The sequence below is a fragment of the Barbus barbus genome, assembly GCF_936440315.1.
Source record: "Barbus barbus genome assembly, chromosome: 36".
Lineage (NCBI taxonomy): Eukaryota > Metazoa > Chordata > Actinopteri > Cypriniformes > Cyprinidae > Barbus > Barbus barbus.
The window spans coordinates 4,786,240-4,811,448 of record NC_136714.1 but is presented as its reverse complement, the minus strand read 5'-3'; the positions used below and the strand labels follow the sequence as shown (position 1 = coordinate 4,811,448).

General features: G+C 36.7%; 1 protein-coding gene across 3 annotated transcripts in view; it reads left to right on the top strand.

The window, feature by feature from the left end:
- dacha (dachshund a) overlaps positions 1–18,558 on the top strand; it is a 159,449-nt gene extending 140,891 nt beyond the window's left edge. For 2 of the 3 annotated variants that reach the window (XM_079394986.1, XM_079394985.1), the window contains 5 exons: positions 5,275–5,420; positions 5,924–6,071; positions 7,147–7,293; positions 10,722–10,787; positions 17,153–18,558. In XM_079394986.1, coding sequence (XP_079251112.1) covers positions 5,275–5,420; positions 5,924–6,071; positions 7,147–7,293; positions 10,722–10,787; positions 17,153–17,190 — 545 coding nt within the window. In that variant the 3' untranslated portion in view covers positions 17,191–18,558. The remainder of the gene's footprint in view (positions 1–5,274; positions 5,421–5,923; positions 6,072–7,146; positions 7,294–10,721; positions 10,788–17,152) is intronic. The other variant, XM_079394987.1, reaches the window with a different exon arrangement.
- Positions 18,559–25,209: the final 6,651 nt, after the last annotated feature.

Genomic DNA, 25,209 nt, shown 5'->3' with positions numbered 1-25,209 from the left:
CTGTCAATATCTTCTTTTTTTATTTAAGGGTGGAAAATGACTTTGAGACACCTAAACATCCCTCATCCTGACCTGATTTAATCAAAACAAAGTCAGCATCTACAAATTTTTGCTCAGACTGCAGCATTATATACACTTGTCATTAGTTTGTTCTTTCATGACATTATTAATATAGTGCTAAAAAAGGACCTCACAGTTCAAAACAACCTCAAATAATTAGCTGTTGCCCATCTCTTAACATTTACTCTGGCAATTATGGTGATTAGTTGTGTGCCTTGATCTTCATATGTAAATCTTTGTGTAAACAAACCTATATTAGTGTGGGTGCGATCATGTACAAGTACCTGACAAAAACACTGCCGTAGACGCACACTAAATTACCCCCTAATTGGATCCCTTTGAATATTCAAGAGACGTCCCCTCCGACACATGTACAAAATAAAAACTAACAAATATGTGGGGGCAAGAAAAGCACATTGGGGTTAAAGGCGCTGAGGGAGATAGCCTTCTTTCTCTCGTCCCTGTCCCCGGCATCTGTTCATCCATATGGAACGGGGGGCAGAATCCACCGTCTCTGGGAAGCCTGACATTATGTCAAGCAACTCGCTGAGAGAAAAGCAAGAAAAGTTAGAGGAAGAGACATGAGGAGAAAGCATTTACAAATTTTATGAGGTTCTCATACATTCAAGAACATTTTACCTGGATAAGGCTAGTCAAAGCACTAACTGTATTTTAAAAGAATTGCAGTATCCCAATTAGAAATGTATTGTTTATTTAATTTTAATGATATATTAATATTTCAATAATTCAAATTAGAAATCTTTTTCCTTTCTATTTCTTTTTGCTTTTCTCTGGTGGCCATGGTGGTGCTTGAGTTTCTTTGTCTGCAACCGGCAAGAAAGCTTTTTCTAGAAACTTCATATTGTCTTTATTTTTAGTGGACAGCAAATAAAAGGTCTGATAAATGAATAATTGATGGCAGTGGTCAGTTAAAAGAAAAAAGCACTTCCCTTCTTTTTGTTAGTTTATTTATTTATCTGTTTGTTCACTTTGTACTCTCGGCTGGTGCTGTTTTGTAGGGTTGAGTGGATGGATGTGTTTTGTTCCGTGGGTCAGGGGTGTTTTTTTTGTGTTACAGTACTTGCATCTTGTAAAAATGTTTACATTTGCAAAAAATGATTCAGTATTGTCTTCTGACCAAAAAGACATTTTTATCAAACAAGCATACACACAATATGTACAAACAATCAGATCCCATTGTGCTTGGCCTAACACACACACACACACACACACACACTCTCACAGTATCATTACTCGTGCACATTACAGTGAGAGGAGACAGAACGGGGGCACTTTGTAAATGTCATGGGCAGAGGGCTCTTCCACCCTCTTTGCTGGATGGAATAAAATGAATTGAAGTGAACACTATCAGCAGCCGCAGCAAGATAAATCTGTCGTTTAAAAGGGACTTGCAATTAGGTGTGCAGGGGCCAGCAGGAGGGCAGGGCTTTCAAGAACCTGCTGCCCATTAACCTCCTTTCTACTGCCACATTGACCTGGGAAGTGTAGTTTTTAGTTCCCCAAGCATGAATTATTTTCTCACTGAAAAGAACTACAAAGAGGTTGATGTTAATATTTGACCTGTTCGTGAAACGGTGTTGAAAGCCCGATTTACTTCTGTAAAGTGACATTTCTATGGCAGCATGTGTAGTGAAATTCAATTTGCAAAGTAATATGTAAAATGGCAATGTATTTCCGTATTTAAATGTACATTTTCCCATACATATGTGCAACATTTAGTGCAAAATGAAAATGGAAATGAAATTATATCATATAAATTTGCCATTTTCTACACTAGTTTTAATATGCAAATTAAAAACATTTTAAAGCTTTAAAAGTTGCAAAATGTAAATTAATATTACCCAAATTGATTAGATATGTTTAACATAACATCTATTTAACATGACACTTACATATATGACGTTTCAATTGCATTTTCATTAAATACCCCGCGATGAATATAGTATTAATATCCTTTAAAATACATTTTATGCAATGCTGATTTATTAGCAATGTTGGAAACCTGTGATATTTTTTCAGGATTCGTTGATGAATAAAAGGTTAAATAAGAACAGCATTTATTTAAAATATAACTTGTGTAACAATATACACTACCGTTCAAAAGCTTGTGGCCAGTAGTTTTATTGTTTTGAAAGAAATTAGTTTTTATTCAGCAAGGATTTGTTAAATTGATAGAAACAGTGATAGTAAAGATCGATATTGTTAGAAAACATCTATTTTGAATAAATGCTGTTTTTTTTCTTTTTATTTATCAATGAAACCCCAAAAAGTATCACAGGTTCCAAAATAAATAAATAAAATTAAAACAAAAAGCAAAACATTAAGCAGCACAACTGTTTCCAACATTGATAATAAATCAGCATATTAGAATGATTTCAGAAGGACCATGCAAAAAAAATTCAGCTTTGAATCAAAGAAATAAAAGAATATTTTTCTATTTGAATATACTTTAAAATATCATTTAAGTTGTAATATTTCACAATATTACAGTTTTTCTGCATTTTTGTTTAAATAAATGCACGCTTGATGAGCATAAGACACTTTCATAATGTTGCATAATTATCAAAAATGGTAATTAGGGATGGCTCGATACCATAATTTTGGCTTCGGTACGATACCAGAATGTAATACCTCGGTATTGATACTAAATCGATACCATAGGTGACAAATAACCAGCCTCAAAAGATAAGTGAATTTAAAAAAAAATATTATTAATAATAATAATAATAAAAACAGATTCATATGTTAATACCTTTGTATCAAACTGTAACAAAAAACCTAAAGGGAACATAGGTTACATTTTGATGTTGCAGAAAAAAAAATAGGCTAACTGAAGTAATAAGATGAAAATATATTCAAATCTTATTTTTCAGTGCAAACTAAATGTCTCCTAAAAAAAACCTACCGGAAACATAGGTTTCATTTTGAAGAAGTTTGAAGAAAAAAAATATAACTGAAGTTGCGCAATTGATGCAACAAATGTTGCTTTATTGTAAAGTGTTTTTCTAACATTCAAAGCAATATTCAAAATCATGTTGTTATTTCTCTATCTCAGAATGTTTTCAGATTTCAGACTCAACCAAAGAAAAAGCATTAAATATAAATCTCACTTGCTTCATATTAGTGGTCGGCAGCGCGTCAGAAACATTCCCTAAATATCATTGATACTAGAATTAAAATAGCAAAACTCTTGCTCAATTCATATCCAATTAAAATTTGATTGTATGAAATGCAAGTGCATGTATTACATGACCAAAACATCATTGATTCTAGCGTGTCTCACATGCACATTTGCGCTTACTGTATTACATCTGAATGTGCGTTGATCAGATGTAAATAAAAGGTCAAATCAAATCAAATAGTATATGTATGCAGATAAATTTGTATATTATATATATAACTTTGTTTCAATAAAGTTTTTATGTCAATTTAATTGTACAAGTATAAATCAGATATTTTAAAATTAATAATTCATGCACTTCCTTTCTCTCCTTGTTGTGAATGAAACTCTTATGACGAGTTGATCAGTCAGACTTGTTCAGGAACAAAAAAAAATAATATATTGAAGCAAAATTTGAAACGAAAGCCATTTTAGAGGCGAAGAAGCTATGTTTTAGTGAAAGATTATGAAGACATATTTCTTCGCAATAATGTGCAGTGATGAACCGTACACAATAAGACAGAAACATACTATCAAAATGTTTGTGTTAAATATAGGAAACAGACGCATAGCCCCTCGTGCGTTTTTAAACATTTCTGCGATCTTCACCTCCAGCTTTATCTCACAGTTCACCTCACACCTCTCTCTCCAACGTCCCCGTCCGCTCACCCCTTTTCTCACCCTATCCTTCTTGCTCTCGCGCATTTTCCTCTTCACACTCTATCTGTGTGACCTTCATCTGCTCGCCATTTTCAGCCGGCACCAAAAACTTAATCACACACTGTCAACCTGTAAGGAGAGGAGGAGTAGGGCGAATTCTTCCCCTCTTTCTCTCGGCTCCTCTCTTCTTTAATGCCCTTTGTGGTGGCGAGGAAAGAAGAGGGAAAATTTATGGCTGGTGGGACAGGTGGGGTATGAACAATGGGCAGAAAGGAGTGCAGGGTTATCTGGTGGAGCGCGGGAGAGCGTGCAGCAGGGAAATCGATGTGACCCGTGATACACTGTCATCACAATTCCCACCCCAGCCGTCCTATTTGTCTTGCGTAGGGAGCCCTGGACGGGCCGTGTCAACGTGTGTGGAGAGAGGCCCCAGCCAGATTAGCCGGGGTGAATCATGACCGCTCGCACTCTTTCCTATTCAGCCCCAGTTCTATCTGTTATGGCTGCTGCAGTGGGGCTAGTGTTTGCGGCCTGGCACTGTGGGTGGGAGGGGTTGCCTATGAGGATTGTGGATAAAATATGGATTGTGTGTGTGAAAGTAAGAGATTAACTGCTATACGGAGGTTTGGACACAGCAGCTTTCTGTTTCTTCGGAAATACACTGTGAAGTGCTCGCTTGGTTTATCTTCTCCCCGCTGAGTGATATTCACATTCACTGTTTCTGGGTGTACGGTAAACCCTCGCTTTGATTATAGCCAGTTCATCCTCTGTGAAGCAAATTTGTAAGCTATATGAAACTCACTTGAAGGTGAAGAGTTTCATTTTCTGGAAAAATAATTTATTCTATTTTTCCAGTTTGTTACTAAGTGCGCAAATTGTAGGTTGATGTTTCTAATTGTGGGACTGTTAAAACTTGCTCTGTGTGTTTGAGTGTCTTGACCAGCCTGACACAGCAACAGCTCAACCAATAGGGTGAGGTTGTGGGTGGAGCTATCTGTTTGTTTGACCAATGGTAGATGGGGGAGGGGGTGGATGTTTGGAAAACATGTTTTTATCTTTTCAATTCTGCTTGGTGATACGGAAATGGCGCAATTTACTTTTAAAAATCTATTAATTTAATTTCAGTAGATTTTTCTGCAGTGCTCAACTGATATTTTGATATATAAATGATAGATAGATAGATAGATAGATAGATAGATAGATAGATAGATAGATAGATAGATAGATAGATAGATAGATAGATAGATAGATAGATAGATAGATAGATAGATAGATAGATAGATAGATAGATAGTCACATGCATTAACATGTTATCTTTCTAAAAACACTGGCGTGACTATTCCCAACATACATTTTGTTCTGTGTTTTATCAGATGAGGCTCAGTTAGCTTTGCCCATGCAGAAACCAGGGTTCGAGAAGCTGCCTCTGGGCACTCAGACTCTTCCTCCAGGCTTCCCCGCTCCCTTCCTGTTTGCAGATGGTCTCTCTTCCGTGGAGACATTGCTCACTAACATCCAGGTACATGCAGTGTGTGTTTTATGTATATCTGTTAGAAATAGTTCAATAGCAGTTCAAAGTCAATGTATTTATACTCATGTTAGAAACCTATATGCTGCTAATGTAATTTATTAATCACAATTCATTTTATTATTCAAGCCATTTCAAGAACTGTATGTTCTTCAACAAAAACAATAGCTATTGAGGGAAAAATATTAAATATTATTTCAGGTCATACCCTTTTTTTAAGCGATTTAATGAAGTTAGATTATTTTAATATATTAATTCCAATATAAATATTAATTATAGTAATAGTAGTAGTAGTAGTAATAATAGTAATAAATAATATATAATCATATTCATTTACATAATTTTAAGTGGAAGTTTTCTGAGGCCCCCTAGTGGACCCTGGCCCCTTGGTTAAGAGGCAGTGCTTTAAAGTATACGCATGTTGCATACAGTAACTGTGGATGTTTATTTGTGTATTAAAATCGAGTGTGTCTTGTGTTGTGTTGGCGGCTCAGGGTCTGCTGAAGGTGGCCGTGGATAATGCCCGTGTGCAGGAGAAACAGGTGCAACAGGAACGCAAAGAGTTAAAGATGGAGCTGTACAGAGAAAGAGAGATGAGAGAGAGTCTGGAGAGACAACTCACCTCTGAACTGCACAGCCGAGGTACGTACACACACTATTAAACCTACAGGACGTTACGGTGGATCATAATTGAACTTGCTTTTATAATAGCTGTATTTTAGGTCCAGAGTTGATGTGTGTGTGGTGATATATATATAGTGTTACCTTTTTAAATCATTTTAAATTAAGCCTTATCCAGTAATCACAAATTACAGGAAAAGTGATGGAAATTCTTTGGTCATAATGTGTATGAACCCTTACGATCCTTTTTTTTTTTTTGTAAGCACATTAACGCATGACGAACACTCAGAAAAACCTCAGAGTGTGCGCCGCCAATTCCCTCCCTACATCGCAACCAAACCGTGTCACTAGTGGATTTACTGCCAATTCAACTCCTGCTGTTCGCGCCAGGAAATTAAGCCAATTATTCAGCTGGATAACAACTCTGACAATATGTACAAACACCTCAATAATTTATTAGCCATGGCTGTTACAGCATTTCATGTTCTTTTAATGCGCACTGTTATATGGTGGATGATTTGGCCAATCAAAGGCAAGTAATTAGAGGTGTGAGGAGGAAGGGACATACATTTAACACCGCAAGTGAGTGAACACGCCGCAAGTTTGTTTTAAGGTCTTCTGCCAGACTCCGAGTGTTTCAAAAGGCCGTTAATTGGTGTGAATCTACATATACACAGAGTTGATTATGTTTGCACATATTCAGAGGATTGTGTTGTGTGAACACGATGTGTTGGCGTTAGGTGTGTACAGCTGTTGTGTTGGCCCATAAATGCACATTCTTACAGTCTCTGAACCCTGAATACGAGTAAGAGTAGTAGCGATGCCCTAGCATACACCACTAACTTGGCCACATTTCTGTAAAGTTTATTAATCCAAGCATCTAAAAACCTAGCAATTTTACATATCCTTTTTGAAAGCTGTTGCACGTAGCACACCATATGTTTTTGTTTTGCTAGTGCTAATGAGCACTTTCAAGTCTCTAATGTGTGAACGTGAGTCTACGCTGGCGTCTCCTTGTGTTTTCAGACACCATGCTGAACGAGAGAAGTGTTTTACGTACGAATGTTTGTTCAAACTTCTTTCTTCTCACCCTCAGCCACTATTCAGAAGCGTCTGAAGAAGGAAAAGAAGGCGAAGAGGAAACTGCAGGAGGCTCTGGAGTTTGAGTCCAAGAGGAGAGAGCAGGTGGAACATGCGCTCAAACAGGCCTCATCTCCTGAGAGTCTCCGTATGAGTCTCAACGGTGGGGCTCTGCTCTGACACACACAACACTGGGCCTGTCCCGATACCCACACTTTTTATTTGACCACTTGTCTACTTACATGACACATTTCCTTTATTTGGCCCAAGGGTTCAAGTGGTTTAGAAGACTGCAAGTGTGCAGAACTTATATCATAGTGTTCTAAAATTAAGTCCTACTAAAGTTTACTTACACATCTTGATTTTCAATTCTTTGCACAATAAAGCAAATGTGGTGCTTCTAAATAAAAGATAAAAAGCAGTTGCTAACATTTGACAAAATACACATCTCTGCACCAGTAAAATGTGCCTTTCATTTTAGTGTTTTTAAAACACATGAGTTCTTGATATGATGAATGATGGGATACACAGAGCTAAAAATACCACTTTGATGCAAAGTTAGAAATTTTAGTGTGTGTTAAAGGCACTGGGCTTTGGCATTTGTGAGACCAGGAAGAGTCTTATGCACCTACAAGTGGCCAAGAACGCAAGTGTGGTATTGGGACAAGCCAACCAAGCAGATGTGATGCAATAAGCAATAAACGACAAGCCCACAATTAAATCTCATTGGTCCAATTCTGCTCCATATAATTATGAGATCGCTAGTAGCGTTTCCATTTGAGCTCGGCACAGTTAGGAACGGTTCTCGGCCTGAAATTCTCAGCTCGGTTTGCTAACATAAAGAGTGTAGGGACATTGCCACTCAGGATTGGTCAATTGTCTGTTGTCTGGCTACTAGTTTCTCTCTGTAGCTGGCCAAGCAACAGAATTAGTAAATAGAAATATCTGATCATCTTCCATAACACGGTCGCTCTTCGTGTCTCATACTGTATGTAAACACTTGCATTACCAAAGCAACAATTGATGCATTTGTATTACAAGCTCCATTATAAAACGAAACCATACTCAATGCGACTGACCTGGATCGGCACAGAACAGAACGCTTAAGGAACGAGAAACGTTTGGCCCAATGGTGGAAAAGCAGCTTATGTTTGCTTCCATAGAAGCCAAAACCACTTGTTTAATTGTAGAACTCCAGGTGAAATCCATACTACACATAACCTTGAAGAGAGCTCCAATCAGAGAAGTCGCTGGAAATGAGCACCATACTTAGCAGTAACGTCCACTCCCATGAAGCATTGCAAATGTCAATCGAGTCAATTTCCCTACACTTACACATATATGTGACCCTGGAGCACAAAACCCGTCTTAAATCGCTGGGGTATATTTGTAGCAATAGCCAAAAATACATTGTATCGATTTTTCTTTTATGCCAAAAATCATTAGGGTATTAAGTAAAGATCATGTTCCATGAAGATATTTAGTAAATGTCCTACCATAAATATATCAAAACTTAATTTTTGATTAGTAATATGCATTGCTAAGAACTTCATTTGGACAACTTTAAAGGCGATTTTCTCAATATTAAAATTTTTTGCACCCTCATTCCAGATTTTCAAATAGTTGTATCTCAGCCTAATATTGTCAGATCCTAACAAACCATACATCAATGGAAAGCTTATTTATTCAGCTTTCAGATGATGTATACATCTCAATTTCGAAAAACTGACACTTAAGACTGGTTTTGTGGTCCAGGGTCACATATATGCATATTTTGAAGTAAACGTCAAATGTACTGTGTATTTAATTAATGACTTACATTCAGTGGTTTAATATTGTGCAGTTGTTTGTGATTCGAATCAGTTCACAATGCTTTATGGGATGAGAATTTATCCAACAGGAAAGATGGTTTTCCGGCATTCACTTTTTCATATTTTCTTATACCAGTTTCTGGCTCAAATCAATGAATATTGAGTATTGAGGATAATATGTGTGGAGTAATGAATTGGAAAATACATCAAGAATACTGAAAATGTGGGCAATGGATTTTACACTTTTGCAGCCAAATATAACATTTTATGTTTAAGATTGTGTTGCGTTGTGGTGCATTTTTACTTTCATTGACGTAACATTGGAAACTCGTCACATCGTGCCTTTTTTGGACATGTACGTGCACTGACATACACAGTTTCTCTTTACAGTCTATCCTGTGATACTCTCTCACAGTATCTTTAAAGATCTGCTTGTTCAGAACTTCCCTCAGTTTGTCCATTAATATTTCGTTCAACCTTCTGTTCATTCTCATATTTTTTTAGTCAGTGCTAATATTGGTATTTCCGTCTAGGTCATAACTATTAGCAATGCATTAGCATCATAATCTCAGCTGAGGAAATGGAGTCTGATGTTTATCATAAATGCTCTAAATACGCACACTTATCAAGGCCAAACCATTTTCCTTATCGCTTGCTGTTGTTTTGATTACACTTGTTTAATTGTGAATATCTTAACAGAAGCAGAATTTGAATGGGGAAAAAAAACAGGTACATTTGCAAGACATCTGCAAGTATTTTCATGAGTGCTGGAGCAATTATTAGGCCAAGGCTGATTAGAGGCAAATTCATTATGAGAAATGCACTTTGTTTTTGCCTTTCATCTGAGGGGAATGCTAGAAAAAGATCCATATTGTGAAGGTCTGCTGTTATGTCACATCTCTCCTCAGATAAAGCTACTTCCTCTTTTCTTTATCTGTGCAACACAGCCTTTGTTATGGAGATTTTCCAAGTGCAGTTCAACTCAAGTGAGCTAGGCAGACAACATGAATTTAATAAATACATTTAAATAAAAATCCCTTTTAATGTGTAATAATAATCACTACTCTTCAAAAGTTTGGGTCAGTAAGTTTTTTTTAATTTTTTATTTTTTAAAGAAGTCTCTAATACTAACCAAGGCTGCATTTATGTGATTAAATATACCATAAAAACAGTAATATTGTACAAAGTTTATTAAAATTTAAAATAACTGCTTTCCATTTGAACTAGTTTTAAAATGTAATTTATTCCTGTGATGCAAAGATGAATTTTCAGCATCATCACTCCAGTCTTCAGTATCACATGATCCTTATCTCAAGATATTGCTCAAAACATGTCTGATTATCATCAATGTTGAAAACAATTGTGGCACTTAATATTTTTGTTTTTAATATGCACTTAATGTGTTTATTTTTTAGGATGCTTTAATGAATAGGACGTTCAAAATAACAGCATTTATTTGAACTAGTAAAGAGTTTCACAAGAGTTTAATGCAAAAGTTTAAATGCTGAATAAAATAATTATTTCTTTAAAAACACTTACTGACCCCATAGTTTTGAATGTGTATTTTTAATTAAACTTTCGCCACCTCTTTTTTTTATTTCTCTTGAGAGGATCCCAGAAAACCCTCAGTGAGGTCGATGTAGTTCAGGTTGTAAAATGTGACAATATTTATTATTAAAAATGTTATTTGTAAATATATTTATTTTAGAGAGAGGTACCAATGGCATGTTTTACTGATAAAGCCCCGAGAGGACTAATTGTGTGACATACTTGATTTTAGAGGCAGTGATACCAGAAGTGAAGTCTGAACATAATGGCAACCAGCAGGAGAACTCAGCTGTACAAGGTAACAATTTACTGTATGTAAACTACATGTGTAACTACCACAAACTACAAAACTCGAAATAAAGACCTGACATCATATCGTAAACAGTCAGTATTTGAATGAAAGGTAAAAATGGCTGCAGTTGAGAAGATGCAACCAGCCATGTGCTGTACATATGGTCCAGAGGCCCCATCTCTCCTGGGGCCGAACCCCAGCAAAACTACCAGAGTAAATCCCTGAACTTGCCTTACATCTCATTGGGTCCCTTTGAAGATGTCCAACTCTTTCAGGAGTGAGATTACAAACTGATGTTTTCATGTGCCTTTCACGCTTCCGTTCCCCAAGATCTATTTGCGCTTTACAGCTCTTCTGCACACACTCATACAGTTTCATTCTTATCCCTGTTCCATCTGTCTTTCCCCCTTCCCTCCAAGCTAGCCCTCCCAAATCTGGCCAAAAGTTGTGTTTGATAAATGGGACCTATTATCAACACGTCTGACGGCGAATTAAAGACCCGCTGCCGTACATCTTATTGAAATGTGGGGCTGGGGGAAGGTGAATAAATACATATGTTTACAGAAGATGCAGTGGAAATGGGCTGCAAAGTGTTCCGCTGAAAATGAGTGAAATGTTTTTTTCCCCTATATAGCCAATTTCACAGTCTGCAAATAAAGAGACGTCTATTTTTCTTCTGGCTTTGACAGCGGCGCTGTAACAGAGCACTGCTGAAGCGTTTGCAGAGTATATATCGCCAGTTTTTTTTCTTCTTTGGGGCGGCACCAGGGTTCATTCTCAGTGTAAAGGGGTCATTGGCGGGTGATTGTAGTTTTCTCGGGTTGAATCAGACACAACTTCACCCTAAATCTGTGGCACATCTCATGTTTCAAAGTCTGTAAATTTCAACTCGAGGTCAGATCTGCAAAACCTGCAGATCAAAGACACGCAGCCTTAGACCCGACTGAGAAATATATCAATTGTTATTTTGTAGGCCGACATCTGGAGACAGAATAGAGCATGCTGTTGTCAAATCTTGTGAGACATCGTGCGAGACAAAAATTGTGCTTTTCAGTTGGTTTTCAACCATTAAGTAATGATCATATACAATCACATTTGCTTATTGTAAAAAAAGGACCATTCAGAAATAAATCTAAACAGTCCCGAGACCATGAAACCAATTTTGGGTTGCGACCCAATAGTTAAGAAGCTCTTATCTTGAAATAATTCTGGATTTCATTCAGGCCTAAAAAAATGACTAGGGAGCCATTGGCTCCTAAAAATAAAAACTTTTAGGGCCCAGTAGCTTTTTTAGCTATCACAAATTATAGAATCGCTTGATAAAGGTGGTTGATCAGAAGCAGTGTCACTAGTAATCCTGATCTTTGTCATATAAAGGTCACTTTTTGTAAGAATATTTCTGGCATTTTGGAGAGGAAGAATTGTGTTGATGGTTCTAACATGTTATCCATATTACTCCCAAAGTTTCCCTTGCAATGGATTCAACATTATGGAGGCCCTAAAGAGACATGGTAATGGAAATAAAGATGGGAGGAAAAATTATTTTTCCATGCTTTGTGTTCACTCACAAATTTTTGAGTTCCCCAAGAAGCCTCACGTTTGTTTCTCAAGGGAACACAAAACATTTGCTAGAGAACACAACATATTGAAATATTTATTTTTTCATCGTTTAGGGGCTCAAGACAGTCAGACCTCACTATGCTTAACAATGATTGTGATTTTTTTTTAACGAATACTATTTATTACAATGAAATTTGATGTATCTTTAAATGACAAATAACAGTTCCCAGATAATTCTGAAAAACTGAAAAATGTTTTTGTTTCATTTGCGATCATTTTAGTGGCACTCTGGGGGCCTGTGGAATGTAGTCTGTGACTTGAGTTGAGGCGTCACTAATGTGAGCATAACAGCAGGGATTAGTGTTAGAGCTCCTCACAATGCCCCAGACCTTTAGAGCAATGAGCAGAACCAGGAAACGTGAAGATCAAATCTTTCTCCTATAATGCAGAGGATAATACAAGGTGCAAATGAGTCTCTCTGCAATGGGACTGTAATCGCTATGACACAGTACTTTGACTGTTCACTTACAATGGAAAAACAGCTTTGCATAACACTCTAATACCTCACTAAAGGGTTCAATACAGTTACAGTTGATAATTCAGTTTAGGTCTGTACAGTTAATAGTACGTTATTTGATATAATTGGCTTATAGGAAGTAATGACTCCTACTGAATGAGCTTTAAACTATTTCATTCATGTTTTAAGGTTCACTTTCATTCATGGAGGCCACAAAATTATTAACACTGTAATATGAAGAGAAATATTGAACAATACAATTTTTAAAGAGTTAATTTGCAAAAACCGATAAACTCCAGTGCTGTGCATTATTCTCCACAAATAGCGAGATCTGAACCCTAAACACGTTTTGTCAAAAAAGGCAATAATGTCCACTTTCAAGGCATTGTGAGATCACGTTTATTGCAGAAGCCAACAAGCACCCTTGTTGTTTGTGAACAGAAGCCGATAAGTCCATTTTAGCGAATCAGCGCGCTCTATTAAAAAGCGCTCTAAAAAAAACAACAACATACTTTTAGTTAACTTTAATTTTGTAATTTACCTGTATTTGTTTGAGTTATTATTACTTAATCAAAACAACCCAACTGCAGTTTGATTGATTTTACTTGAAATGCACAATAAAACAACATGATTTCCGAAAATAAATAAAAATGGAGTCATCTAGTCAACTCTTTATTTGTCCATTTTCAGTGTAAACAACATCTAAATTGTAACAGACTAAAGGAAAAGCGTATCTAATTCGCTGGTTAAGGAATGCCTGGTTTTGTCCAGGAAGGGAAAACATAATGATTCTGCACTCTCTCGGATGCACAGATCATCACTTTATCTCTACACTTCTTTATCTAGAAGTTCCATCAAGCTGAAAGAGGAAAGGTGTCTGTGCAATCAGCTTACAAAGTCTGGCAGCCGCCCCACCTGGGGAGTTTGTGTATGAAGTCTGTTGTCCGCTCCACCCCTCTTGGAGCTCCCGCGCCTCACCACATTTATCCATTACAGCCAACGAAAATCTAATTAGCCCGTGCTTCTCTCCCAAGTCGGACTTCACAGTTTTGCAAGCTTAGCAGTGACAGCTGATTTCATTAGGTTTGATTGTCCTTGCCGAGATCCCACTCGTCGGGCTAAAAGCTTTTTGCGCTTTCTCAGGTTCCACCCGTGTTGGGCTATTACGATGACCTGTGCCTTTTCTGATTAATCAAGACAAGTGGCGCTAACAGAAAAGTGCTGAACACAAAAGAAGGTGACATCATTTTACAAGCCGATTAAGAGAAGTGTGGAGTGGTGAGAGAGAGAGGGAGTGAAGAAGGGAGGCGAGGTGAATGTAAAATGTAATTAAGATGGAGCAAACCGAACTCAAAATGTTGTAGTCACACTCAATGGGCGTCGTTCCGGAGAATTCCACACACGTTCCAACAATCAACGCTGAAAGTGTGCAGATTCCATATGGAATTCCGTAACTTCAGCACACCATCCATATCTAGAAGTTTTCACCCTATTAATTGGTATCATGCTGTGATATAACGAGGATGAATAATCAAGGATGAGGAAGTGGTTTTTGCCTTTAGAGAATAAATGAGTCCGGGGTTATATGGAGGGGAGCTTTGTGTTGTGGAGAAGGTCCCAGAGGAGGACCACTGTCACCTCCCCATCCATCTATTTACAGTATCCTACATGTGGGGCAAAAGAGCCAAAGATTCATAGGGTTGACTTCATCACTGGCAACAGTTATTTACTGAAATACCAATGTTAGGATGAGAATGTGATGTAAAAATGGTTGCATTTGAATATAACTTGAATGCTTTCTGTTAGAGCTACAAATTGATCAAAGTTGATGAAAAAATTTGAGTACAAAAATGAAAATTGCCAACATCAAATTTAATTTTATTGATAGTGTCCTTACATACACAATATCTATTTTTTATTTATAATGTGCATTTATTTATTAATTAATTTGCATAAATTCTGTGAATTTACTTTTTATTTTATAGCACATTGGAGAAAATGTAATTTTATATTTTATCTTTAATTGAATGAATAATGAAAAATGCATCAAATAATTGTTGCAAACTTAAATTTAAAATTGCCCTGTGTGTGACCAGATTTATGTTATGTAAAAATATTTTTACAATTAATATAAGGTTATAAAATCTAAAAGAATGAGCAAAATGTTGCCAATTGAATTTTAAACTTGCCCTGTGTGTGATGAGAATAATAAAAAAATATATACAATTAATATGAGGTTATTAAATAAAAAAATCTGGATTTTGCTCATTCTTTTGGATTTTATTTTATTTTTTAGCTAGGAGCATGTGACGGTGAAAACACTGATATTCACAAAAAAGAAATGAATACTGGTGTTTTGGCCCATCTCCTGCTTAACAAAACAGTGTCCTGCTCTTTCAGGTCTCTGTATTAAGTGTATGAACTATTTGCTCCGGTGTCTCTTGGGTGCAGCTTCATCATGGCAGATTTAGTCTGCTGTCAGCCATAGGACTCAATTAATTGCACTTCAGGATATTACTCGTAACTCATATTTCAGAGCAAGTGAAATACCCGCCTTCTATTTATCTCTTCTAGTGTCTCTCCCTCCTTTCAGCACCAGCAGGCCTCAATGCGGCATTCATAAATTTCAAATGGTTCATGTATAGTATGAATGTCACATGTAATATGTTATATGGCTCATTTAATATTCATGCTCTATTTGTGTTTATAAACAAGAAAGGGTTGAATGAGAATGCATTTTGGTTCACAGACAGTTTATCAGAAAATCACTTGCACAAATAGAGAGTACAAAAATAAGGCCTGAAATTGAGTCAAACGTTTCTGGAGGTTAAGAACAGTTTTTTTTTTTATGTGTCATTTGCTGAAAACCTCTTGCAGTTAAAATAATGTTATATTAGCTGTTTTATGGTTGCAACCAATCTTGGCAAAATTTGGAACATGTCTGAATATCGTTTTTAAACTAATTTGTGATTCTATTATTTATAGTAAAACAAAAACAAAAAGATAATAAAAAGTTAATTTAATTATTTTAAAAAGACCGCAGAATAGGTTTACAAATGTAAGTGCATGTTTTAGCAATGAAAATTAAGCTGTCACTCAGTATAGCATACCTAGTTTTGAATAAAATTGCTGATTTGGATTTAATGAAGCTATTTTTCAAATTTTTCGTAAGTTGGATAAGTAGATGTTTTCAATGTCACTGACAATCGCAGTAAATGCAACAATTTGTGTGAAATTACCATCAAGTTATAGAAAATGATCATTTCTACTGTGTCCCTGTTCAAAGAATGTTCCTTTTTTTCCTAATTGAGGTAAGATCATGCACTAACAAAATGTAAGACAATTTTGGCAATTAAATATAGTAATTATTATAATTTGATCATTTTTAACATTAATAAAAAAATTCAAATTAAATCATTTTTACACCAGTAAATGTATACAAATTAAACAAATTATATAAAAATTGTTGAAGAGAGTCAAGAATGCCCAATTTGTGGCCACCACACCAATCAACGTGTATGTGATTTCCCAGAACAGATTTGGGTTGACCAATAGATTATGTGCAGGGACATAAACACGCTCAGTTTAATGTCCTGCTCTCCCTCTCTTTCCCTCTCTCCGTCCATGTACCTTGAGTGCCGTTTTGTTTACATGCTGCATACATATTAGCTCATCTGTTGGTGCTTGCAGAAACGAGCATGTTGAACATGTAAAAGCACTCGAGTCCTAATGAACTGCTTCCTGTGTGACAGTGTGCTGCGAGCTCTCCGATTAACATGCATCTGCAGCACTCCTGCCCCTCAACCACCAGCTGTTTCTCCCTGATCTAGTGCTTTATGGCCACCGCAAACATGACTCATTCTCTAAACTTGCTAAGTTTTGATGTTGGAAGACATTAATGTCTTTGTTCCTTTTTTTAATTATGATTCTTGAATTACGAAGTCTTGTGATTCTCTTGGGGGTGGTGGAATATTAATTTGAACACTGTTGTGCTAAAATGGAATGTTCTCAAAATTCTATTATGCCTTGTTTTCATATTATATAATGGATAGTTAAAGCTCTAAAATCTGATGAATATTTTATATTAATAAATGATTTTATATGTATAAAATTAATACAAATGAACGTGTGTGTGTGTGTGTTCTGAATTATGTAATCAGATTCCAAAAATGCAGTACTTTATTATATTACGTTTTAAAAAGGCTCAGATTACAGTTAATTTTTTATGGATTACATGATTAAAGTTCTATATAAAATTAACTGACTCTCGTGCGTTTTATCTTCTTCATTACAGAAAACAGACCCTACTCCAAACCTCCCATCATGTACTGAAGCCTCTGGCATCTTTAGTCCCACGACAGACAGCTCAGCTCAGCCCACAGACGGACGGGGCCACGTGGAGAGGGCTTTGTGGGGCTTTTTCCCGGAGGAAAAGGGGTGCGGGTGCTAAAGACCAGGCACCTGAACCCGTGTACAGGACTTGAGTGTGTATGTACGTGTACATGTGCGTTTGCGATCCTCATGAGATGCGTGTGTGTGTGTCTGGAGCACTGCTTGTTGGCGACCTTTCAACATCACATGCACCGACTTGTAAAAAATGTCTTTCTCTCTTGTTTTGACTACTTCTACATCTTTTTTGAGATTAAAAGAAGTGTTTTTTTGTGTTTTGTTTCTGGATTAAAATCTCATTACCTGATGAATTACCCTTCTTTATGTGAAGCACACAGCATCACCCTAATCTAAACCTATCTTCAGTTTATTAATATTATTATTATTGTTGAGTGTTATCTGCTGATCCCCCATGATTCTGTGCACCAGTGATTCTGAACAGCACAACAGTCTTGACGAGTCTGTGGAGAACTTTGTCCATGAAAGGGACAAAAGAGAGAAATATTATGTGGACAGACTCCAAATAAGACACATGTGCTTCTTTGATAAACATTGTCTACATATGTTGTTTTGCCTTTTAAGAAAGGGATTCTATATCAACATTTTCGTTTTTTCTAATTTGTTGTATTTTTTTTAGAAAGTGTAGAAATATTTTCCTCATGTTGTCGTTTCCCTGCCCTATGTTTATTATTCTGGTGTTTATTTTATTATCTGGTTTGTTGTTTTCCATTGTATTTTAATCAGCATTTCAAACAGATGCTCAAGTGATCTTGAAACAAATGTTCTTTGTACATCTTTGCTGTCTTATTTTGCCCCGCTACAATGTTTTCTCTATTGCTCCTTAACTTAAAAAGTACAAAAAAAAGAAGTGTTCATTTGATGTTGCTATAAACGCAGTATTACAGTACTCCCCCATTTGTTTTTACCTGTTTATAAAGACTTGTAAAAATGCTTTAGCGTTTGCTATCCTGACGTTGTTATTACGTGGATACATTTTTAGTGATGAAAAAGAGACGAGAAGTACCCTTATGCACATCCAGAGCGAGCATGCTTGTAAATACAACGATGAAAAATGACACGTATCGATTGAAAATAAAACGCTGCCTCTTCAAATCTATTTTTAAACATTTCTAGCGACTCCATAGGTAATGCAATCACAAATTGGCAGCTATCAGTGATGTTGAATCTTGTTTTAAAAATGGCAAAAGACACTTATCACAGCCTTGCACATGCCACAACGAATAAAACACCCCTATGGACATCTTGGTAGGTTTTTTTTTTCTTTGAGTAATAAAATTAAGATGGAAACATTTGCTTGTTTTGCTTCAGTTATTTTCAGAGATGTTTTCCCCAAGTTAACTGGTATTTGGCCATTTTGAAATTATAATAACCACTTGAGTCAGTTCCAAATGTGACGATTATAGCACAATGTTTATTATTATTATTGCTATACAAACACACTACAGCTCAAATGGTTTTTGTTTTGTTTTTTTACTTTTTGTCAGTTTATTTGATCAAAAACAGTTAAAACAGTAAGTTATGGGAAATATTATTACAATTCAAAATAAGGGTTTTCAATTTGAATATATATTTTATATATATATATATATATATAAACTTATATATATATATATATATATATATATATACAAGTTTGGAAACGCCTAGAAAAGTGGAGTTTTGGACAATATTGGCATGAATCCTTTTTAATTTTGTGATAATTTTGAACTGATAAGGGACAACACAAACTACGAAAACATATTTTATTACATAAACAGTGTATACATAGAATGTTTTTTTTTTTTCGATTCATCAAAATATCCACCATTAGCAGCTATTACAGCTCTGCATAATCTGGGCATCCGAGCTGTCAGTTTTTTCAAACATTGACGTTGAATTGGCAATCAATAGTTGAAGCTACAGTATTAAGGTGTGCTGACCCAAAAATCTTTTAAAAACCTGGGCCAAGTTTAAACCAGTAACCAGGTATCACAGCTGGCAAAGGGTCATGTCTGACTTTGACATGTATATATTGCCATTATTATGTTTTATTGCTTGTCTTCAATGATAATGTCAAGTTACTTTAATGCATTTGCACCAAAATATTATAAGGATTTATGATGATATCATCCAAAACCACACTTTGTCAGGGGTGTTTCCAAACTTTTGGAGGGCAGTGTGTGTGTGTGTGTATTTATTCATTTTTTTCCCTATGATTAAAAGCTGAATTTTCAGCATCATTATGCCAGGAAACACTTATTATTATCAATGTTAAAAACCATTGTGCTGCTTAATATTTTTGTGGAAATAATGATCTTTTTTTTCAGGATCGGTACGAATGGTACGAACACTGCTTCTTTATGACTGTCTTTATATCATCACGTCATGGATGTTGTAGTACTTCTTTGAAGCGGAGCATTTTCGTAAATATACACATGGGCCTCGCATCGCAGCCTAAACCTCCCATCACCCCAGCAATCCATAAAAACAGACTGCTCTGAAGCTCCACCGTCCCGGAGTTGTTCAACACGATGCAAACGCGAGCGAGCACCTCTCACCTGCCGCTGCCAAAGGAACTGACCTAATTAGTCACGTACCGTCAAGCCGCCCGAGCCGTCGAGCAGCAGACTACATTTCCCACCGCGACCACTGCACTTCATCTGTTTTCCGTAGCTTTGTGGACTTCTGGGAGTTGTGGGAAAAGAAGCAGGCCTCCTGACAGAGCCCTGAGAGCTGCTGCCTGAATTGGCCCTACAAACAAAAAAAAAGAGGGTCCGTTTTTGCACTTCAATTAAAGACGAGTCGTTTGATCTACTCTTGATTAGCTCCTCTCCTCCCTAACTGGCTTTATGTAAAGTAGTCAAAGTACTTCATTTATGATTAGCGATGTTTTTAGGGGTGGGACTGAGGTGAGTGTTTGAAACACAATCACTGCGGTGGACTATTTGATCAGTGGAAATAAGATAAAAACAGAATCATTTGCATACGTTCCATTAAAAACACTGAATCTGATTAAGGCTAACAAGAAGGTAAGGATTAAAGGAGCGGACGAATATGGAGAGTCATACAAGCTTGACATCAGAGCCAGGTGTGCGTCTCTTTTCTCTAGCCTATAATCCATAAGAGCAGATCCACGTCAATTAAAAACGTTCATGGAGATTAATTATGACCGTGGCCGGGATCGATAACTCTCGACCTCTTTGGAATGGAGCTGTTTGGACAGATTATTGCCAACATGACCATGAACGATTGACTGTCGTGAAAACATTGCAACTTTGCAGGATGCCTCCCTCTTAGAGAGAAGTGCTGAGATACATTTCAATTAAACAAACACTATTTTAACTGCATTGGAGTATTTTAGCATCAATATTTTGTTAAAATGAATAGGTCAAAGTATATATCATATGCTTTTCATCATTATCAGTTTTTCATCATTAAAAATAATCCTTTAGTTTTGGCAGCTCACTTTAATAGTTATGAATTTCTAAATTATAACAAATATTAGTCTCAGTTAACGTAAGGTAATGAAAAAAGCTATTTATAATAATTACACAATTAAAAATGTTGTTGAATTTTTTTTAGCTTATTATTTGTGATCAAGTATTAAACAACAGTAACATCCATGTCCTGTTTGTTGAAATGGCTTCAATATCTGTTCAATTTATAGATTTCGTTTATCAATATACAAACTTTATTATACAATTAATACTGTGAAACTAAAAACTACATTTTATATTATTATTATAATATTATATATGATAAAAAAAACAATACTTTTAACAGTCTGTGTCTCTGTATTTGAAAACAGTCAGGAAAAAAATGTTTTTTGTTTTAATGGTCTTCCTGTTTGTTGCTTTTCTTTTTGTTCCAAAATAGTGATTTCTTTTTACAAGAAAGCCAACACTTGGCATCCTACACCTTGAGTGTACATACACAATGTTACAAGCAAAACCCATGCACACACACACACACACACACACACACACACACACACACTCCTTACCAGCACTACAAGGCTAAATAAAACCCAAACACAGGTTGTTGTTGGCTGTTAAAGTTGGAGTATGTTATTGTAAAATGAATGAATAGATGAGTAAAGGCAGTTGAAAGGGAGTTAAAGAGCTCACTGAAGTGGCTGTCTAGTGGGGAATCATGGGATATTACCTCCAGGCTGCATTAAAGACAATTCAAACAGCAGTGAATTTCATTGTTAAAAGATAATAGTGAATAATAGGTGTCTGGATGTGTGTTTGTGAAGACAAAGCAGTGTCTAGGAATGTTCTACTCTATTTTCCCCTCCTCTCTCGCTGAACAACTGAAGTAATAAGTAGAAACAACTGCAACAAATTGCTGCGTTTGCGACTGTTAGTGGAAATGCACCGCAGAGATTTTCCTGTATGGCAAATGATGGGGGTTGATGCTGTTTACAGAAATGCTAATTAAGAATAATGAATTTCTGCAGAGACTGTAGTTTTGCAAAGGTAATTCTGTATGCTAAATACTGCCTGCTTATGTCTCTACTGTACTTTTCTGAGATCATAAGATTCGTGGCAGATTAAAAAGCCCATGAAATCACTTGACAAGTGCAATTTTCTTTCCTGTGCTTACACAATTCCTACTGAATGAAGTTTAGCTGGGACACTTTTTAAATATATAGACTCTAACTACATCACTACGGAATTTCTAAATAATTTTTCTGTCTTGTTTTCTCGTGATCACGACATAACGAGTTGTTTTGTCATTATCACGACTTAATTTTCTCGTGATCTCGACATAACGAAAGTTGTTGATCTCAACGTAAAAAACGTTTTCTCACAACGTAATTGTAGCTATCGTGAGAAAATCAGGGTCGCTATATTGTCTTCGACGATAAAGTTGCAGACCCGACAGTCTCCTTCTCAAGTGTCGAACACTTATGTGTAAGTCGTCAATCACTGACAGACACAGAGCTATTTCAGTTTGAGTGAGTCCCTGATCAAAGTAAAAGCGAATACGATCATCCATGATACTGCTTCTATAGCATTTTCTCATGCCGAATACACAGAGAAAATTAAGTCGTGATAACGACAAAACAACTTTCGTTATGTCGAGATCACGAGAAAATTAAGTCGTGATCACGAGAAAACAAGACAGAAAAATTATAATAATGCATGGCCGCTTAGAACTTCCGTACATCACAGCCACATACCAACGATTTGCTAGTAGGGTGCTAATGTACCAATTTAAGTAGTCAGTAAGATTACTTTGAATTATTTATTTTAAATGCTCTGATGGGAACATGTTCACATTATTTTAGGCTGCATGTTTAAAAAAAACAAAAAAACACACTGTACATTACCCTTATGACCAACTCTGCACAGTATACAATTATAATTAAAACTATGAAAATAATGTTAAAATAAATGGTGGCTTGTGGCAGGCTTAAGGGAATGAGAATGCATTGCTTTCCACAGACAACTTTTTGAACAGCTTTCTCTCCACTATTTAAAACTGCTATTCATTTATAACATTCAAATGGCCGTTGCTGGCCGACGAGTTAAACATCTTCTTCGGCCGCTTCGATTGCAATGGCGGCGGCGCGTCTCTGCCGTCCAGCGCGTCAGGAAGCAGCAGGCAGAGCAGCGATGATCCTGTAATCACCGTGTCAGAGGATGAGGTTCGGAGGGCGCTAAAAAAAGTGAACGTCAGGAAAGCAGCCAGACCTGATGGGATAACCGGCCGTGTTCTGAGGTCCTGCGCTGATCAGCTCGCTGGTTTGTTCACTTCTATCTTTAATGAGTCCCTTGCTACCTCCGTGGTTCCCACCTCATTCAAAAAATCCATCATTATCCCTGTGCCTAAGAACAATAAACCCTCTTGCCTGAATGACTATCGCCCAGTTGCCCTCACATCTATAGTCATGAAGGTTTTTGAGAGACTTGTAAAGAGCCACATTTGCTTCTCCATACCTGATACTTTGGACCCTCTTCAGTTTGCCTATCGCCCAAACAGATCTACGGACAATGGTATCTCTCACGTCCTCCACTCTTCCCTCACACACTTGGACAACAACAATGGGAATTATGTAAGGCTGCTATTCATTGACTATAGCTCAGCTTTCAACACTATAGTCACCATCAAGCTGGCTTCTAAACTCACAGACCTCGGCCTGAACTCCTCACTCTGTGACTGGATTCAAGACTTCCTCACCGGTAGAAACTCAAGTGGTGAAAGTTGGCCAGTTCACCTCACACTCCATCACCCTGAACGTAGGAGCCCCACAGGGCTGTGTCCTGAGTCCCCTGCTCTACTCTTTCTACACTCATGACTGCGTATCCTCTCACAGCTCCACATCTATTATCAAATTCACTGATGATACTGTGGTTCTGGGCCTCATCTCCAACAACGATGAGACCGCATACTTGGATGAGGTAGAGAGTCTCACATCATGGTGCCAGGACAACTGTCTCTCTCTGAATGTGAGCAAAACTAAAGAGCTGATCATGGACTTTAGGAAGAGACAGCAGCAGCCCTACACTCCTCTTATGATCAGTGGGACCCCTGTGGAGAGGGTGAGTAGCTTCAAGTACCTTGGTGTAAACATCTCTGAGAACCTGACTTGGACTACACACATCCAAACACAGGTTAAGAAAGCCAGGCAAAGACTGTACCATCTGCGACAGCTGAGGAAATTCAGGGTCTCACCAGCAATCCTGAAAACTTTCTATTCAGGGACCATAGAAAGTGTATTGACAGTGTGGTATGGAAACAGCTCAAATCTGGACTGCAAAGCACTATAGAGAGTTGTGCGCTTAGCTGAGTGCATCTCAGGGTCTGCTCACCCTTCTCTGCAGGACATCTACCTCAAACGCTGCAAAAGTACAGCTGTCAAAATTATCAAGGACTCTAATCACCCTGGTAACCGACTATTCACTTTGCTTCCATCTGGTAAGCGCTTCCGTAGCCTGATGGCAAAAACTGAGAGACTTAGAAGGAGCTTCTTCCCCCAGACCATCAGGCTCCTAAACTCTAACTCTGTGTCATAACATCACTTGACTCCATGTTAACATCACTATATCAATAAGCTATTCATAATTTTCTCTACCTCATATTGCTGCTATTTAAATACCCTGTACAACTTTTTTGCACATTCTTTTGCACATTCCTGTTATATTACTATTTATGTCAACAACATACTGACCTGCACATTTATATTTATATTTTTGGATCTTTTATTTTATTTTATTCTTTTTTTTTTTTTTTTCTACTTTTCTTTTTCTTAATATTTATCTATACAATTGCACTGTTCTTGGAGCGGACCTGACTTACATTTCACTGCTGGTTATACTCTGTATAATTGTGTATGTGACGAATAAAAATCTTGAATCTTGAATCAAATTTAATTGGTTATTTATTGTCATTTATTATATGTTGAGTGGTTGGGTCTGTCTGATTTTACTTCAGACATCAAGTGAAGAGCCAACATTTTGGAGTATCTCCATAGGAGTCGATTCAAGCAGTGTCTACAGAAAATTTGAATGGATTAAAAAAAATTTACAGGATGAGTCTGTTTTTGTTTCAATCTGGAAGGGACTGTACACTTTCCATGATATAACAGAAGTAACGGCAGATTTTTTTTTTTTTTTTTTACAAATAATAACTAAATAATTGGAGAAGGCATTTACTGGAATCGAGGGATGTGATTTTATTATTAGCTGTTGCAGTAGTAGTGGTAAAAACAAAAGTGTATAGAGCACAGATATGCATCACCTAATTTTAGGCATTAGACATATGACCTGTGCAAGTGAGTCGAGGGACATGAAAACACCCATAAATAAGAAATGATCTGCATCACGCCAAATGTCAACCATTTGTGCTCACAGATGTGATTGTTTACTTATTTATCAGTTTCCTTTATCTTACCAGGTAAGACTTTGAAAGTTGCTGTCAGCCGTGTGTGTGTATTTAAGGGTTGACTGGAGC